The sequence below is a fragment of the Populus euphratica genome, unplaced genomic scaffold (assembly GCF_000495115.2).
Source record: "Populus euphratica unplaced genomic scaffold, PopEup_1.0 scaffold20.1, whole genome shotgun sequence".
NCBI classification, from domain to species: Eukaryota; Viridiplantae; Streptophyta; class Magnoliopsida; order Malpighiales; family Salicaceae; genus Populus; species Populus euphratica.
Genome location: NW_011499854.1, coordinates 490,756 through 507,323, shown reverse-complemented (window position 1 = coordinate 507,323; position 16,568 = coordinate 490,756). Strand labels below are relative to the sequence as shown.

The following is a 16,568-nucleotide window of genomic DNA, read 5'->3' as shown; positions in this document are numbered from 1 at the left end:
GCCAGCCCGCAATTAATGAGCACTTAATCTTGTCTGCGGGCTCATTATTCTTTGTTATTCCATTTCTTTTTTGTGCTTGTTAAGTTCTCTGATTTATTATGCCTCAAGTGCTGAAGCGTAGTGAAGGTACTCCATTCGATATTAGCAAGTTGGCCTTGGGGCAACGCCTGTGTTCCTCCAAAGTCCAAACATGCAATGCTGCTCTCCCTAGGAAACCGAAAGCCTCCGTGTTGCTTAGGCTGGGGACACACCACGGCATCCTGCTTCTGTATGCACCGTTGAGGTTCAAAAGCGATATCTGAATGCAGCCACGACCAATAAATCCAACGTCTTAAACAACGAGCATGACGAATATTACAGAGAATAATAATAAAAAAAAAAACCCTACAATTTTTATGGATTTCTTGCAGCATGCATGCATGATAAAAGGTCAGCACGCACTCATCTCTTCACCTCCTTCAATTCTAGTTTCTACGAGAAAACAATTGCAGGCTGCTGGCAAAAAAAAACAAAAATAGCAGCAATATTACATGTAAAGAGAAATACTTGTGGAAGAATACGCCTAGAGTTCTATAAATTTGATGGAGTTTCTTGGGGCACCAAGCTGCTAATCAATTATCCGTGGGACTTCCTTCTCGAGCATAGATGTTCCCTTGAAAATCGTCAGCTGAAATTCCCTTGTATACTTCAACAGCTGAACAGAAAGATGTTTTATAGTTGTTACTATTCCTGCAACAATAGTTCTCATCTAAACAAAGATCATCCAATGCCAAAAAGTCCAACCAAAGTTCCATTGCTTCTATTTATTTGACAAAATCTATACTGCAAATTAGAGTTTTGTGGCTGAACTTCCGTTGATCTACGGTAATGTCTTTCTAAAATAAAATACCCAAGGACTTCGTGCAGAGGGGACAAAAACAAAAATAGCTTGAACAATGTTTTGTAAGACAGACACACACCACCCTCTCGGGAGATGATGCCTGCACTTGCCCTAAGTTATAACAGCACACCCGCCTCCATTTTTCTCCAAATAACACTATCCTCACAAAAAAGTACTGGTTGTTATTTCTTTTAAATATATATATTGCTCTTTTTGAGAGAAAACGTTAAGAACCATCTCCGTATCACTTTCATCTTTTCATTTCTGAGCATTTTGCGACTGAGTTTCAACTTCCAAATATTCTAAAATAACTATATTAATGGAAGACCTGGATAACGTAGAAGAAAATTTTAGAATGAAAAGAATCTATAATAGTGGGTATACAAGTGAATTTGATTAAATTTTCCCAATTAATCACACAGCTCATCGCAAAATCCCCAAAGACCCACTTTCTCTCAAACTCTCTTCTCCCTCACACTATTTTTTTCCCATCCAAAGTCGTTGCTGCTTGAGCATACTGGAGATCATAGCTCAAAGAACTGCAACCTAAAAACAGAACTTTTATCTATGGCACTAATAGTCAGATTCATGGTGGGGAAAATTGTTTATTTTGCCGAAGTAGTTGCAACCGGCTTCACAATGGTTGGGCTTTTTGGAGTCTCGCTGTCAGACTATGATTTGTGAGTAAGGAGAAGACTAGAGTTTGACTCGGTTTTGGGTTTTCTAGATGTTTTTGCGAGAGTGGAGTTCAAGTGTAAGGGGAAAAGAATGTTTCACAGCTTGTATTTTGGAAGAATAATGTTTTTGGCGTCACGCAGTTTTTGGAAGAATAATTTGTTTTCAAACAGGGAAATTAAGACAGTAAATAGAAAGATCAGCTAGAATTTCAACAAGGAAAAAATCATCAATTTGAAAAATAATGGATAGTGGGAGGGCCTTTATAACATGAAAGGAGGGCAGATATCACCTCCACACCCCATTCTCTTCCTTCTTCCTCTTCTTTATAAATTTATCCATTGCATTTCATGCACAAACAATTTATTCTGTTATGACCAAAACAAGGAAGCTCGCTATTTTCTCAATTTTTATGAGCATTTCATCGCTTTATTGATTCATAAAAAGAACTATAAATTTGACCATCATTAAAGAATAAAAGACAAAACTTACTTGTCCCTCACTCATCTTTCTGAAGCCAAATCTTCTTGTCCAGATTGATTCCGCTTCCTCAGCTGCTGGGAGCACCAGTTGTTCCACATTCAGGGAGCACAATAACCTCTCAATGCATGAGAATAATGCTTGGAAATAACCCTAAAAGAGATTTACAAAATTAAGTTAGAAGGTTATTCATCAGAAGGCTGAACCTTATAAAAAAAAAAGATGCACGAGGAAGTAAATATTAAAAGCTGAACTCCAGCATCCCATTCAAATTCCAACAATAGACACTCACATTCCCTTGATGCTCTCTGTTTGTAGCCACTAAAGGAAGCTCAGCAACCTCCCTGCCGAAAATCCTAAGAAGACCAGCAGACACAACAACATGCCTGTGGATGCATCAAACCGCAACAATTACATTAAAAAAAAAAATCACCAATGAATTGAAAAGGAAGTTAAAAGCTGAAAAAAACCAACATTTCATGAAATGCAATGTACCTTACAGTCAAAAGCACACAATACATGCCCCCAAATTCCTGGCCAGATATATTTCTCCTGCATAAAGTTAAAGAGAGAATTTTAAAGTTCTGAAAGTCCTGAGAAATTACAGAAATTAGAGACAGAAAACCAGAACCAGCAATTGATGCAGCTAAACTAAGCATGTAAATTCTCTTCAGAATGTTCTCATCTCTTAATACTCTAGTTGGTTGAAAGGAAAGAGATTGAGAAGTAAAGACAGAAGGATAGAACATCAGTCTTCTACCAGTGTAACATGGGAACAATTGAAAATAAGAATCCTTTGTTCCAATCCCTTCATTATCATGAATCAAAATTTAGGGGCCACAAAGAAGGGAGAGAATTTATCATTTCTCTTGTTCGCCAAACTTTCATCCAACCATTGTAACCCAAAATGCGATAGCACATGTCAAGTGAGAATAACTTTCACTCTCTAGAGCGCCTACTTTCTGGCAATTGGCATATGTGTGCTTTAAAGGAGACAGACCAGCAGAAGGATAAATCAAGTGCACCTTCATAATTCAAAACCATAAACATTTCCAAAAATGATATAGAAGATAAATTAAATTCTTAGCAAAGAAGAAAATTAATAATTAACCTTCAATGTTGATGAGAAAGAATTATAATGTTTTGAAAAGCATGACTGATTAATTTCACACTTAAGATGATAATTCATACCACATTCATACCACACAACATAAGTGAAAAACAAAGTGTTAATGTTAAGATGCAAAATTAAGTTTATTAATTTCCATCCAATTGGTAGAAATCACCTATTAGGCTTTTTCCCATAGGACAAGGCTCAAAGTCAGAGAGTGCAAATAAGTTAGTCCACATCAAATATGCTTAAAGCAAAAGGATTAAAGGGAATGCGGATCCATATCCATACAGCCACATGTTTTGGTTTCATATGAAACATGCGAATCAAATTGAGGTGTGAAACAAAAGCATGGCTACTTTTACCGCATACAATCTGAATGCAGGAGCAAAAACAGAATTGTTAAGACTAAAATGTACAGGCAGCAAAAAGGCACAACATACCCATAGACCATAACAGGAATAAGATCACGGCCAGTTTTTGCAACAATTGGATCAAAACACTCCTGTTGAAAGGAAAAGTTAGCATAATCAGTAACACTACACACATCTACTAAGACTACTCATGGATGTTCATTCTTACACATAGCACCCAAAGAAGAAAAGCTTTAACTTGCATAAGGCATCAGGTGACAAACCCAACTCAATGGCTTAAAAATATTTGTTTACCCTCGAGCATTTGAAGTAACAACATGAACATTTACTTCATGAACATCAAAACCGTACCAGGCCCTTACCCCACTTTGACCTCAGCTAATTCCTAACAAACACAATTCCTATCCTTTTACAGGTAAGGACCTATCTAATTGTCCTATCATCTTCATCATCCTTCACATTGCAAGATTTAAATTATTAGTTTTTCTCAAGGTGGACAGCATTAGTTCCTCTTCTTTTCCCTTTTTCTATTGATGGTGGAGAGGTAATGATTCGCATGAGCTTTGAAAGGAGTTTCATTAGGTAACATTCAGCATTTTCTAAATGCTCTTTTGTTTGATATTATTTTTATTTAGAAAGTTCCTTGTCCATTTTGTAATTGACTCAGTGCTCGATTCAACTCATCTAGACCAAGTCTCAGTTCCAAACTAGCTAGGGCAGGCTTCAAGGATCCACCCCCCCTTTCCTCCATTTTGTTCTGTTACGAGCTAAACACTTGATAAAATGAATTGGACTCTCCCCGTGAATTAAATGAAGACAACACATTTTTCTTCCTCTGTAGAAGTGAAAAATATGCAGATTTCTTTTTCTCTTTTGCAGAGAAGAGAAAAGGAAATAAATAGTAAAACACAACTTATTTTCACTTCCCAAACTAAAATTTCTCACACCTCAACCTCCAGTTTTTATCATTTCAGTAAATGTACCCAAGAAAAAAGACATCCAAAAAATTCTATTGAAAATGAAAAAAGAATAAATTAAAGGCAAATTCACCCAGTTCTCTGCATAATAGCTGCTTGTGTTGGTGGGAAAAGGAAGCAGAAATCCAAGAAGGCACAAAAGAACTTACTCGAAAAATTGCAGCAGCCCCCGAAAGCAATGAAAGATCTTCTCGGTTGCGACTCTTTCCCATCAGAATTTGCCACTGCACATCATATGCAGCTTCATCAACTAGTCCTTTCTCGACATGCTTTCTATTTATGATATTTAACAGCGAAGCAGGAATTTTCTGCACTCCAGTAGAAACAGAATTCCGGAGAGCTACATAGATATTATTGCAGTCTTGACAGCAGAACCAATTATCTTTGGGGATTTCCTATGGTGAAATATTCAAGAAAAAATAGTCAATACTCCTGGAAGATCATAAGCACAAGCGGTTTTGAGATAATGGACTTACTTTTAGATCACATAGTCCACTTTCCCGCAAGCAACCAACATGAAACTCCTTTTCGCACTGAAAGAGAGCATAACAGTAAGACATCTATAGTAAGAAATACGAAAATTAAATATATGAAGTGAATCCTCGCCCAAGGGCTAGGATAAAAGAAAAAATCAAGCATACTTGGTCACAAAGGATAACTGTTCGGTCATCAAATGTATCGCCACTAAAATCATGGGCCCTGATAAACATAAGAAAAGCACATATAAAGATTATAGGAACCAAAAGCAAAATTTGATGAATGACTAAATTGAACTAAACAAGCAAAGATCAAGGAAAACTCAAAAACAAATCTGTGTTCATTGACCGGTAGGAAACCCTTCTACAAAAGGAACTTGGGGCTTGGAGCTCTTGGTTGCTAGGAATTCTATATTAATGGAAGTATTAACTAATGTATTACTCTACAAAAGTTCTGTAATCCTTAATAACTAATGAATTCCATCTCTGCTAATTGGCTGCTATTGTGAATTTCTTATTTCATCAGTAACTCATTGCCCTCTCCTCGTAAAGTTGCTGCAATGATCCAATGAAAGGTATAATCAACCATATAACTTAACGCTCAGTAATCTTGACTTAGTGTATGAAAATTTAAGCAAGGACATTCTGAGCTCATAAAATACAGACCTTACAAAGACCACGATGCATTTTAAAAGTTAAAAAATTACAACCTTGGTGATATAATCATAGGAGTGACAAAAAGGTCATTGGCCAATTTTATAATAACATCAAGTACTTCTCCTAAAAAAAATGACTTCCTACTATTTGCTAGGGTAAAATCTATTAGAAATTCCAAGAGATTTAACCTGCAAACAGCACAACCACCAACATCATATTCTGGAGTTTTAACAACTCGAGTCAGCCGGATGACAATAGGTCTTGCAAAATTGCCTCCGTGGCCAAGTTTATTGCAATTTGGACAATGCCAGGCACCTTCAGGAGTATCATGTAAATCCAAACATGCTGCAGCACAAACAAATAAAAGATGAAATGGACAAGTATTCATAAAAAAGAAGAAGGTAAACTTCAATAATCATAAATCACAATGCACTCTATTTAAATTGGGAAACCACTGATATAGGATCAAGAGAGTTATCTTTTTTTTTTTTCTACCAACGAATATTCAAGAGCAGAAAAAACAGTTTGTCTGTCATATGGAAATTGAGAAAAAAATGCACCAGCAGAAAGAGATATGGGTTGAGACAGTATGACAAGTAAAAGCAGCCCAACCCACCTAGCATGGAGAAGAAATTCTTATATTATGACAATCTAAGCATGTAGAATGAATTTGAAGGTAGTATTTCAGAAGATGGAAAATACAGGGGAAAGAAATAACAAGAAACAAGTCTTGAGAGTAGAAGCAAATGAAATGTTTATAAACTATACAACTGAAAACAAGTAGAAAACAAAGCTCTGAGTAGTGAAGAGAACATTCACCTGCATGAAAAGCACGAGGGCAACTCTGACAAAACCTTAGATCCCCTCCATCTCCACATTCTGCACACATATCATCACCAATCCCTGTGGTAATGTTTTGTCCATTTGCCAACGAAATTGCTATATCATGAAGCGTCAGTCCATTAGAAGTATAAATGTGACGGTAGCTGCAAAAGATAACACTTGATTAAGAATAAGAAAGAAATCAATTAACCAAGGAAAGGTCCAACTACTTTCAAAGGCTACTTACGGTTGACGCCTGGCAGACATTCCAGCGTGAGACTCAAACTGTGAAGGGCTAATCTGTCACCAATAAATTAAGGGAGCAATAATGAGTGGGATAATGAGAGGGCTGTGACCATCACATGCAGCTCCAGATATGATGTTACTATACAGCATAGTAATCTTACCTCTACTTCACAACAATTACAGACAATACCATTACCCTGCTTGTAGCCCCCTAGTATTTTCTGGAAGAAAAAAAACCACTTAATTATTAATAAAACCATGTGTCAATATCAACATATCACTGGTGCATGCCTTTTTACCAAACTGCTCACCTGCCCTTTGACATAGTAAGCCAATTCGGTCCCATCTGGAAGACCATTCGGCATAAAGAGTAACCTGTGAAGATCATTATCCCTGCCAAAATATAGAAAGAATACCATGTTAAAAAAGTCAAGAAAAGATAAAATCCCAACAACATCAGTAGGTTTCAATAAACAGACATGAGAATAGACCAAAGCACACCTCTTCCTGACACCACTCTCAGCTGTTTTCTTTTGCTTCGTAGCAGAGCCAGGGAAATAAAAGCTAGGTCTGCAAAACAAAAAATGTAATGCCAGTGACCAAGACAGAAGAACCCAACACCATTTTAGTTTATGGATATAGTGAAGAGGAATTAAGGTGGATCCATCAATTTTTACTAGATCCTCAACAGAATAAAGCAACAAACAAAGCAAGTGATTAGTGAGACTGAGAGAGAGGAAACCTCTTCAATGTTTGCTTATTCACGCCTGATGTCTCCATATACATTTGCTGACTGGCAAAGTTGTTATTATACAAAAAGGAGCTTGAAATTGGGCAAAAGCTTTCTTTCAAAGCTTGACTTGCGTAGCTGCAAGTTTTAACACAGCATTATCTTCGGCCAGAAACTGATAAATTGAATTGTAATTGTGATTAACCATAAGAGTGTGAGTAGTAAACACACTTTCAGGAAAAAGAATGGAAGCTTTAGGCTAAATGCTCAGTGTACATGATTTGACTAAGTTTCTTAAACATCAGCAGACACGCTTAATTTATACAAAACTGAAACAGTATTATAAGATCAAAGATCATGAAAATTTGTCTTGAAATGTCCTCTAATAGGTAGTTAAGCATTGAACAATGACAATTGAGGATGAGCAGTTTAGCTTCCTATCTGCATTTTCAATGAAACTCTCCAGTTTAGCCATTTAAGTTCAAAACTGAGTCAAAATTCTGTCATGGAGGAAAAGAGCAGGGGGAGGGGTGTGTGATAAGGGTATGGGTTGCACATATTCATGTTTCTATTGAAGATCCATAACTCTATAACAAGTATATGAAAAAACAATAAAGAAAACACAAATCCAACAAATTAAGAATATGCAAATAACTGAAGATTCACAGAAAGCATGAAAGAGAGCAAAAAAAGGAAAAATACACAGATGAAGATGATTCTCTTCGCCATAATAAGCAGGAATAGTTTACCCAAAAGATGGATCAAAAAAGGAACAAACAATCAACAATTTGTACACAAGGACAGTGAGGAAAACACGCCAAAAAAGTTGAAAACCTTAATCTGAACTCACAAAGTACGTAATAAATAAGAAAAAATTGTGAGTAAATAGTATGCTAGAATTGTGAGAATCAGAGGGAGAAGAGTTAAGAATGATGTTGTATAATGTTTTACCTCTGTGATTTTGCCACAGTAAGCAATGCTTAGGTCTGTCTAGAGATGATCAAAAGAGTAGAAAACTTATATAGAGAGGTTTACAGAGAAGAGCACAGGATATGTATTGCTTTTTACACCAAAGTTACCAACAATAACACACAACGAGTAAAAGATAAGGCTTGTCTTCTACATCTATGTCATAGAGAATTACCCAGAGGCATCACGTTTCCAAGTTTTAGGAAACAAACAATTTTCTATATTTTCTATATTGAAGAACAGCTTTCGCAACTCTTATCCAGGTCAAACACACCAACCATGCCCAAAAATTCATACATGCACTTAGGGAATCAGTGCAGGCATTAAGAAACATGGACACGCGCTCAAATGAATTGGCAAAAGAAGTGGGAAAAAAATAACAAGGAACATAGATAATTTTTCTAACAAGGTCAAAACAAACATAGAAGTTACAGAGATTGTTCCTTCTATTATTATTATTATTACCTTACATGAGAATGAGGCAAACAAGGCAGTTCGCTGTAACTTTTTTTATCTGCTCCAACAAGTGCATTGCTTTGATTAAGACTAGCTGCATGCCACATTAAACATAAGTCAATTTAGCATGATGTATACATGGCGCTCTTCAGTTAAAATCCACAAATGGGTAGTTTGGTAAATATAATGCAACTACAGTGTTTTTTTTCCTTTTTTTTTTTTTTTTAACTACGTTCGCTTGGTTGCAATATAAAGATGCATCGCATCAAAAATCACATATATTTTTCATCGCATGTATTCATTTCGGTTCCAAGTCAAGCCAAAATGTCTCAAAAGGACAATCAAATGAATAACAAACAAAGTATACATCACCTTTCCAAACCCGAAAGAACTCCTCATTGATAGATGAACCAGCCACGTCTTTTATGACTCCATCTATCATGCTGAGTGGAGCTGTTTTTAGTTCTTGAATAATGCTATAAATTGGTTTCCCATTCTCCAAGTATATGTGATTGTTTGGATGTCTAGTTTTAGCACCAGCATGCTGCTCAAATTCATATGCACTAAGGACCTGCTTGCATTCATTCAGTCGCCCTGTTAGCAAAATTACATATGAAGGGGGAGCCCCACACATCAGGAATGTTAACTACAAGAGAACAACTTACTTTGGAGAAATTACATGACGAACAGCCACACAAATATCCACCACCATCTATAATTCCATCAAGCTCTCGCTGGCAAACCATTTAATTTAAAAAACATGAGGCTCCTAAAGCTATTCAGGAAAGTTACTTGGACGGGAATTAGAAGCAAACTGGGAACAATAAATATCAGTCGAGATTACCTCTGAAGAAAAACAAATATACTTGACTCGAGCCCTATCGAGAATACCAGTTGCTAACAACTTTTTGACATTCGTAGGGTAGTTGTAGGGAACGACCTTCTTAGACATGTTCAACTCCATATATCTTTCTCTGGTCTGAGGCATTTCTGTGCAGGAATTAACCCAAACAGAGTGGTTCCTTGGATAATAATCCCCATTACGATGATACAGCAGTCCTTGATCAATTCCACCATGTAGAGGGTGAGGCGACGAAGTTTTGGTATCATAATCCTCTTTTCTTTTGCTGAACTTAAAAGTAATCTTCCTAACTCCCGTGGTACTAGCATGCTCAGGAATCTCCAACACAACAGGAGACATAGGGACAGAATCACAAGTATCATTTCGAGGACTTTGATGGGAGGTGGTATCTTCACTGCTGCTACCACCTCCTTCCTGGCTCACAGTCAGAGTCTCCTCTGAAGAGGGGCACGCATTCGTAGGCGATTCTTCAGAGATATCATGGGATGATGATCCGTTGCCTTTAGGAGAAACTAGTGTTATTACAGGATTTGAAACTTCGGATTTTGTGTCGTCGTTTGAAGCTTCTTCTTGTTTTGCTTGTTTCTTGTTAGGAAATAATTCCCCGGTCTCATTCTCTTTCACCGGAAACGGATTACGCTCTCTCTTCAAATCACCTTTTGCAGCTACCATACTCACATCTGCTGCTGCTGCTGCTGCTGCTGCTGCTGATATATCCACATAAACCATAGCATGAAAAAAACTAATTCAATTTATTTGAATCGAAGGAGCCACCACCTAAACAAAACAAAACAATTACCATAATTAAATTTAAAAAAAAATAACAAAAAAAGGAATGCCCAAACAACCTAGACGAAAAAGAAAGGCATTGCCACTGCCATAATAGGAGTGATATTCATATTAATAATATTAAATCCAAATTAAAGCCCCGTAAGCTCCAGTAGCAAGACAGCCCACCTCGCCTCTATTGTAAGAATAAGCCCTCCAATTCGAATCTCGAAATTGGATTCAAGATTCAAGAAAACACACACGCGTTGCTTGCTGCTGGATTTCAGATCTAAAATGGAAGGAAGCTAGGGGTATGAATCAATCAATCAAACAGACAGGAACTGTAATTGAAGATGATTGGTTTACTTTACGTAGGGTTTAGTTTACTTTTAATTTGATCGAAAATACAGCGGGAACGTGGAGAGCGGCAAAGGAAAAAGAAGAAAAAAAAACACAGAGGAGAGGAGAGGAGAGACAACTTGCTTTTTTGGTTCGCGGTCTAGATTTATCTGGTTTCCTTTTGTTTTAAGTTTTCTAACACGCAGGGATGTGCGTGTGTGTGTGTAGAGAGAGAGAGAGAGAGACCTTTTACTTCTCTATTTCTTGATATCAAATTTCATTAAAGAATAAAATAAAACAGTGCAATAAATTTAAAGGAAAAGCTGTTGTTGATGATATGATGTATGGGACACAACGTAAAAGGGAACCCTTTAATTTATCCTTATATTTTTATTTCTAAATAATTTTTTTTTTAATATGTCTTTCCTTTCCTTCTTTTCTAATCCAAACTAGTATAGAAATAACATTATATATTATTATTTAGAGAATAACTAGGTTTGTACCCTGGCCTCCTAAGACAATATTATTTTTTTATTGTGTAAAAAATAATGTTTTAGTACCGAAAACATGTCTGTTTTGAAAAAAATATTTGTTATTTGAGTTATAAACTTGTTTATTAAATAAATTGATTTTATTTAAATTAAATTAAATAATAAAAAACAATGACTTTTTTAAGAGAGAAATTATCATGATAATTTTTTTTTCAAAATTAAATAAATAATATTGCTCAATTCTTTGTTTATTAAATATAAAATGATAAAATAGGATAAAAAAATATAAAAAAATTAAATCTAATCAATTTAAATTAACATAGCAAACATGTAACCCAACAATTAAGATTAAGTTAATCTGAATTATCTCATCAAAAATAATATTTAAATCATAAGAAAAAGAATTATAAAATCTATTTTAAAAAATAATAATAAATTAATTTTAATTTTTTAATATTAAATCTATTAAATTATATCTAAAAAACTTATAGAATTTAATTTCCAATTAATTTTTTTATAGGTAAAATGATTTTACTTTATCACTTTATAATAAAATAGATCACAGTATATAAAAAAATCCCAAACGCTCTTAGTTTTTTTATAATATAAATATACATCTCGAACGAGTTTAACAATTACCTATAAAGAAGTTAATTATTAAAAAAAAAACTCACCCCTTTTGGTTAGTTTCATTACATCATGTTGGAATTAAATTATCATTCCAATGTTTATATTTGGAAGACACGAGACGGAAGCCCAGTGGATAAACAAGTGGGACCTTTTATTTAACTAAAACCAATTTCGTTAACAACTATTCCGCGCGCATTTTACCACGTGGCTTGATCTTATGGACATCGAGTGGTAGGGCACAACATGGAGTTGGCTGGTGGATCTTGTATAGCTGATCGTAGACCGTGGCATTGACACGTGTCTATGACTAGACTGAAAGGCCGATGTATTATAATTTTGGATAATTTCTTTTATGAACTATTTTTCTATTAAAAAAATTCATCAAGATATTTTTATACCTGTAGAATTTAAAATAAAATTTACAAACCAAAAATCTCAATATCTAACTCATTTCTTCATATAAAAACTTTATTATAGAATTTTATAAATACAAAAATACTATTAGTGGTTTGGATGGAAATCATTGTAAATGTTTTTATATTTGATATTATACTTACATTTATAATTTTTATATAATAAAAACTATAGTGTATCTACATAACATATAATTATTTTGTTCTTTCATATTACAAACTTTATTTTGACAATTATCTTAACCAAAAATATTTTTTTATTGTTGGAGCTGCAGTTTCTATATTATGATTGTTTTGAAGGGAAAAAAATAAATTTACTCCTACGGTGTAATTTTACAAATAAATTTACTCCGATGGTGTAATTTTACAACTAGTAAACTGAATGTTGAATATCTTATAATCATAATCTAAAATATTGAATGTTAAGCGTCACATCAATCGAAACCATAAATTATACGTATATTTATTGTGGTTTAACTCTTGGTTTTTCAAAAAACAATAAATAAGTAAGTTTTCTTAGTCATATAAAATTTTAGATATTGTTTTGAAAAGCATATATTTAACTAAAATATAAAATTTATTTTAATATTTTCTCAATAAATATGTGTTTAGTTTTTAATAAATAATAATTATTTTCATTTATATATTTTTAACAATACATATCATTCCATTGACATTTTTAATTTATTTAACAAAATGTTCTATAACTTCTTCATAAAAAAATATTTTTTCAACCAAAACAAATGTTTTTTAAACAACATTTAATGATTTTTATATATATAAACAAGTGTTTAATTTTTAAATAGGAGTTAGTTTTATTTATTATTTTTAATAAGACTTGTCATTCCACTTGTTAAAACCTAATCATGGATCCCCCAAATTATTTTATAAAAAAAAATAACAATATATTTTTTATTTATTTAATTTCAAGAAAATAAAAAACTACAAATCTAAAATCCAAAAATATTTTTGAGATAAGAGAGAATAAACCTTTGAATGACAATAGACCAATAATACTAGAAAAATAGTCAGATTATGATATTTTTATAAAATGAGATGAAAGACTTAATTCAAAACAAAGCTTAAGGTTATAAACAAAAAAAATAAAAGAATTAATCAAGTTTGAGAGTTTAATCAAAATTCTAATAGGTTTAATTGTTTAATTAAGAACTTGAATGAAGCAAAATTAAGTCTAAAAGTCAATCAAGAGAGAATAAACCTTTGAATGACAATAGACCAATAATACTAGAAAAATAGTCAGATTATGATATTTTTATAAAATGAGATGAAAGACTTAATTCAAAACAAAGCTTAAGGTTATAAACAAAAAAAATAAAAGAATTAATCAAGTTTGAGAGCTTAATCAAATTTCTAATATGTTTAATTGTTTAATTAAGAACTTAAATGAGGCAAAATTAAGTCTAAAAGTCAATTCGAGCCCAAAATTGAAATAAATAATTAATTTCAAGGAGTTAAATAATTCCTCAATAGGTTTTAAGGACCAATTAATGAATCAAATGAAGAAAAAATAAATTTAAAAATCTAATTTGAATCAATTTGCAAAGATTTGAAAATTAGGGATACAATTGAGACTTTAGAAAATCAAATTGGTGCAAGCAGGGGTTTAATCGCAAGAAATTTAAAGTTTAAAGGCCAATTGAGAATCAAATTTTAAAAATTCAAGGCCAGGGACCTTTTTGCAACGAGTGCGCAATATTGAAGGCTATACTGGACCAATTCTAAGGATTGTATTGAAGAAAATCAAAGTTTAAGACTTAACCGATGACTAAATTCAACAAACCAGAAACTAATGACTACTTTGTAAAATGCTAGTACTAGAAAGATTTCGATTAATTTCCAACACGGGTCTCATTACACAAAACTAATCAGTTTTGTCATAATCAAGGATGTTTGAACTTAAATTAAAACAATAGAGACTAAATTAGAATTTTTCATATTCTAAATAGAAAATCCTATTTTTTATAGTTTAAGCAAATGATTTGTCATTCATTTTCAATGAAAAAGATTGAGTGGCATGTTGTGTTTGTAAAATGCTAGTACTAGAAAGATTTCAATTAATTTCCAACATGGGTCTCATTACACAAAACTAATCAGTTTTGTCCTAATCAAGGATGTTTGAACTTAAATTAAAACAATAGAGACTAAATTAGAATTTTTCATATCCTAAATAGAAAATCCTATTTTTTATGGTTTAAGCAAATGATTTGTCATTCATTTCTAATGAAAAAGATTGAGTGGCATGTTGTTTATCCCTGTTTTATTGTATTCTCTAGCTAAGAAGACTGACTAGGATGCCACCTTTAGACGAATAAATGTCACATCTCTGACTATATTAAGGATTTTAATCACCACCAATAAACTAAGAAATGTATTCTTTACAAGGATGATGCATTCTCATCAAACATTTACAATTTATTTATTTCAATGAATCAAACAACATCTTGTCCATAATGAGTTACTCTGCATTAATAGATTGAAGTTGATTAAGGGTTAATCTTTTAAGCAATGAATGTAGAGTTATGAATCTCAGAATCGAGTGCGCTTTGTTTCCATGGATATAAATGCATCGATTCTACATGGTTTAGGTAAACCAGTGATATAATTATCTCTTAACTTTCATGATGACTTCGTCAAAGTAACACACTCAATCAACCATGATTGAAAAAAAAAATTCATTGATTGACTATTTTTGTACCATGATTGAAAAAGAAAAAATCTATTAACTGATTATTTTTGTGATTGTTTCTTTTTATCAAATTGAACCCATAAGATGATAAAATGAATCAAAAATCCTTTTTTCTATAGAGGTTAGGAAAGGATGGCAAGAATCTTCCTTGAGCCATTTTTTTTTCTTTTTTAAAACCATCCAAGTATTAGTAATGATTTTTTTTTTATTTTTGGTACAAGAGAGCAACTGCTCTTTGAGAGGAAAAGAAGTTTTTGAAAAGAAAATACAAGGAAAAAAAATGAAATGCTAAAAAAATTGAATTTTTTTTTGTTATATCTAATTCAAGAGATAAACTAAAGAAAAGGTTTACCAATCAAAAAGAGAAATAAAATCTAGACCAAGTAAAGGTTAATAAAAGCCGAAGATTAAAATGAAATAAACTATGGATCCAAATAGTATATTTTATTTACAAGATATATACTTAAATTTTGATTTGAAGTTCCGCTCAATGAATATATTTTTGTGCGTATTCTTTTAACTTATAAATCAATGTTTAGATCACTACAAATACACATACACACGTATACTTGCATGTTGTTATTGTTGTCAATATTAGATGTAATAAAAGGTTTTATGTTTAAGATATCACTATTTCATCAATTAATATGTATATATAAGTTTATGACAATTTATGCATAGTTTGATATGTTATGAATATTAATTTAATGGTATTTTTTTTAGCTTAAGAGATGTTTTATCAATTTTTTTTTAACTAATTTGGTTACTTGCTTTGATTGGTGAATTATTTAGAAAGTTTAATTTTAAATATGTATTTTTATTATTCTAGCTTAGCCATGTTTTTAAAATCTAAAAATATAGCTAATTAATAATTTATAATTGTTATATTTTAATGTATGCTAGGGTTAGGATGCCCAACCCATATAGTTAGGCTAGATTTATTTTCTCTATAAAATCATGATTAACATGTTTTATTTTTATTAAAAAAATATTTTTTTAAGGTAGTTTACCAAACAAAATTAGTAATATACGGGGTAATTTGTTGTTGAAAAATAAGAGTGTCGTTTTGTTTTTTGAACGATCTATAATTTTTTTATAAAATAAAGTCTTTTTTTAGAAAAAAATTTCAGATGAAAAATTTTAAAAATAAATAAATAGTAGTAGCTCTTAATTAAGATTTATTAAAATTTAATTGTAAAATTGAAAAAAAAATGAATATAAAATTGAGATTATCTTTGTGAAAAAAACCGGATGAATGATGTCATGATTTGTTTATTTTTTATCGTTTTTTAAAAGTATTTTTAATTTATTATTTTTATTTACAAATTAATATTAAAAACAAAAAAAAATAAAAAATATTTCTTACAAAAACAATTGCACATACAGTTTTTAAAAACTATTTTGGTTCTCAAGGAATCGTTAGAAAAAAAACAGATTCTGCCTGATTCTCTTCTTTTTTCTCCTCCTCCACCTCCATCTCATCGGCGATCAAATCAAATCATATG

The 16,568-nt window shown here is 32.4% G+C and overlaps 1 protein-coding gene across 1 annotated transcript; it reads right to left on the bottom strand.

Moving 5' to 3' along the window:
- Positions 1–297: 297 nt before the first annotated feature.
- LOC105122478 (Acyl-CoA N-acyltransferase with RING/FYVE/PHD-type zinc finger domain-containing protein) lies at positions 298–11,060 on the bottom strand. Its single transcript, XM_011021589.1, has 21 exons — positions 10,673–11,060; positions 9,698–10,492; positions 9,519–9,587; positions 9,226–9,424; positions 8,863–8,947; positions 7,441–7,566; positions 7,200–7,268; positions 7,010–7,091; positions 6,860–6,919; positions 6,700–6,752; positions 6,450–6,616; positions 5,819–5,975; positions 5,139–5,196; positions 4,974–5,030; positions 4,647–4,892; positions 3,590–3,651; positions 2,531–2,587; positions 2,328–2,421; positions 2,048–2,188; positions 611–694; positions 298–568 (listed from the first exon to the last, which is right to left on the bottom strand). The coding sequence occupies exons 2-21, from the start codon at positions 10,442–10,444 to the stop codon at positions 563–565; spliced, it is 2,619 nt and encodes an 872-aa protein (XP_011019891.1). The 5' UTR covers positions 10,445–10,492; positions 10,673–11,060; the 3' UTR covers positions 298–562.
- Positions 11,061–16,568: the final 5,508 nt, after the last annotated feature.